At 54.3% G+C, this 3215-nt stretch overlaps 1 protein-coding gene across 1 annotated transcript; it reads right to left on the bottom strand.

The window, feature by feature from the left end:
• Positions 1-8: 8 nt before the first annotated feature.
• LOC118598510 (retrovirus-related Pol polyprotein) lies at positions 9-2838 on the bottom strand. Its single transcript, XM_036211250.1, has 2 exons — positions 2716-2838; positions 9-577 (listed from the first exon to the last, which is right to left on the bottom strand). The coding sequence occupies exons 1-2, from the start codon at positions 2731-2733 to the stop codon at positions 314-316; spliced, it is 282 nt and encodes a 93-aa protein (XP_036067143.1). The 5' UTR covers positions 2734-2838; the 3' UTR covers positions 9-313.
• Positions 2839-3215: the final 377 nt, after the last annotated feature.

Below are 3215 nucleotides of genomic sequence, written 5' to 3' on the forward strand. Positions count from 1 at the left end.
AACCTCCCCTGCACCAACGCTTCTGTCGATGCAGGACCCGGGGGGGGAGATCAGCGGCCGGTGTGGAGGGCAGGCTGAAGATGACATTCAGGGTCGAGTTGACCGATGAGGGAACAGCGGGGGGTGGAGTACGAGGGGGGTCGAGCATCCAGAGAATGGGGAACACAATGACGATGGATAGGATGACAAGGAGGCAGGTGGTGCCTCTGAGGGGCCAGCCGAACTCTCTGAACGGATGCCAGGGGCGGGGATTCTCCATGGTGAGGCGAAAAGTTGGAGCTTGGCACGCTACTGTCGCAGTGGGACGCTATTTTCACTCCACACTGTTCTCCTCAGGATCTGCAGGTGGCGCTGGGTGTTGGTCCGGAGGTGGAACTCTCCTGCAGTGTGATGCGTGAATCCAAGTTGCTCGCTCAGCAACCTTGGCTGCGGTTTGCGTGGTCAGGAGGACCTGGAAAGGGCCCAGCCAGCGCTCGTGGTTCCACCGCTTCCGCTTAAAGCTCTTCACCAGCACGAAATCCCCAGGAACCAGCGAGTGTAGCTGGCCGTCAGCTGGGTGCGGGAGTGCCGCCACCACCTGCGAACGGATACCAGAGAGGGTTTTAGTGAGGGTGGCACAATAGGTTAAAATATTGCTTTCACACAGGGCTGTTTCTGGGAGAGGAGTCCTTGGGGGCCCCAGCCCTGTGTTGGGAGGGGCCGCAAACAGGATCTCAAATGGGCTCAAGTTAGTCCTTTCCCTCCTTCGCATTCTCATGTGCATGAGTACAAGAGGAAGTGCTTTCGGCCATGGCAGTCCAGTTTCAGCACAACACTTAGCAAGTTTATTTTTTAGTGTTCCGTTCTCCCGTTCCACTGCTCCCCCACTGGCTGGGTGGTATGCGCAATGCTTTCTAGCATCGATACCAAGGTGTAAGGAGAGTTGCATTATTGCTTCATTAGCAAAGTGGGCACCATTATCACTGGAGAGGCGTCGCGGGATGCCCCACCTTGGGATAATCTCACTGAGCAGAGCACGCGCTACAGCTGAGGCATCTGCTTTGGAGGCGGGAAAGGCTTCAACCCATTTGGACCACATATCTACCATCACTAAACAGTATTTCTTACCTGCGGATGGGGACAGTTCAATGAAATCCATCATGATGTGTTCAAACGGACCATCTGGTGGGGGGTGTGCGGCCTGCTGTGAATTAGGAATTTGCCTGCCTGGATTGTGACAGGCACAAACCATGCATGCCTGGCAAAACCTCTGAGCATGAGCAGCAAACCCCTTTGTAAACCAGTGTTGTGAAATGGCATGAATCATTCCCCCTTTTGACGCATGGTCCAGCCCATGCGCCAGCTTGGCATAGTGAGGGAAAAGAGCTGAAGGCAGGCATGGTTTACCGTCAGGGCCAAACCAGCCAGCAGGTGTGCGCAGAGCCCCAGCCTGTTGCCAGAGACGCACATCCTGTGGGGAAGCCAGTGACTGAAGGGCAGAGAGGGAGGAGGAATCTGTGGAAGAGGTGTTAGAAGGAGCACAAAAGGCAGAGGAGCAAAGAGGCTGCAAAGCTGCTGCTTTAGCTGCAGCATCAGCACGGGCATTTCCTGTAGAGATGGGATCAACGGCATTAGTGTGAGCAATGCATTTGCAGACAGCCACCTGTGTTGGGAGCAAAAGGGCATCCAAAAGGTCAGACACAAGGTTATGATGCAGAATAGGTTTCCCATCAGACTTCAAGAAACCGCGATGACGCCAAAGAGCGCCAAAATCGTGAACGACCCCAAAAGCGTAGCGAGAATCGGTGTAAATGGTGGCGGATCGTCCAGACGCGAGAGAGCATGCACGAGTGAGCGCGACGAGCTCGGCTGCCTGCGCGGAATAATGACTGGGTAGAGATGCGGATTCCGCTGTCCCATGGGCTGTGCAGACTGCATAGCCCACGCGACAACGCCCAGTTTCAGGGTCCCGTGAAGCGGAGCCATCCACAAAAAACACGAGGTCGGGGTTCTGGAGTGGTTGGTCGACAAGATCAGAGCGAGGGGAACACGTGATTGCGAGTTCAGCGACGCAGTCATGGGGGGTACCATCGTCAGGGGTGGGCAGGAGCGTAGCCGGGTTTAGCACTGAACACCTTTTGACCGTGACGTTTGGTAACTCAAGCAAACACGTGTGATACCTGAGGAACCTGGGGAGGGAAAAGTGCGATGACCTGTGCTCCGCCAGGATGAGGTGGACCTCATGGGGGACCAGCAGTGTCAAAGGTGAGTAGCTTACAAGATCCCTAGAAGCTGCTATGGCCTTCTCCGCAGCAGCAATGGCGCGCAGGCAGCGAGGAAGTCCCGCAGCAACAGGATCGAGCTTACAGGAGAAATAAGCCACTGGTCTGAGAGTTCCACCATGATCCTGGAGGAGGACAGAAGTCATGCAGCCCCTTCTTTCGTCCACAGTCTGCGTGAACGGCTTGGATGGATCTGGTAGGCCTAAAGTGGGAGGAGATTGGAGAGCAAGTTTCAACGCTGTGAATGAATTCTCAGCCTCATCTGTCCATTGAACTTTAAAATTCATCGGCTTGGATTTGGTTAACTCACCTAGGGGCTTGGCTAACTCTGAAAAGTTAGGAACAAAAATCCTGCAGTATGAGCACAAACCAACGAAAGACAGGAGTTGCTTAACAGTCTCCGGCCTTGGCGCCTGTTGGATTGCAGTGAGATGTTTGGAGGAGAGACTTTTACCTTCTGCACTGACAACATGGCCAAGGAACGTGACTTCTTCCCTGGCAAACTGCAGCTTCTGTCTGCTGACTTTGTGGCCTTCAGCCGCTAGATGGTGCAAAAGAGCTACAGTGTCTGAGGCACACTGCTCTTTGGTGGGAGCACAAACCATCAGGTCGTCCACGTACTGCAAAAGTGCAGAACCTGGCGAAGGGCAGAAGGAGGAGAGAGAGTGGGCAAGAGCTCTGTTGTAAACAGTAGGTGATTCGCAGTAGCCCTGTGGCATGCGGGTGAAGGTGTACCCTCGCCCATTAAACTGGAATGCAAACCAGAACTGGGAGTCGGGGTGAACAGGAACAGAAAAAAAAGCGTTAGAAAGATCAAGGACAGAGAACCACCTAGAGTCAGGTGGTACATTGGACAGAAGAGTGTAGGGATTGGGGACTGATGGAGCACGTGCGTGTACAGCTGCATTGACAGCGGTCAGGTCTTGGACAAAGCGCCATTCCTCAGGGGCTGGA

The sequence above is a fragment of the Oryzias melastigma genome, unplaced genomic scaffold, assembly GCF_002922805.2.
Source record: "Oryzias melastigma strain HK-1 unplaced genomic scaffold, ASM292280v2 sc01625, whole genome shotgun sequence".
Lineage (NCBI taxonomy): Eukaryota > Metazoa > Chordata > Actinopteri > Beloniformes > Adrianichthyidae > Oryzias > Oryzias melastigma.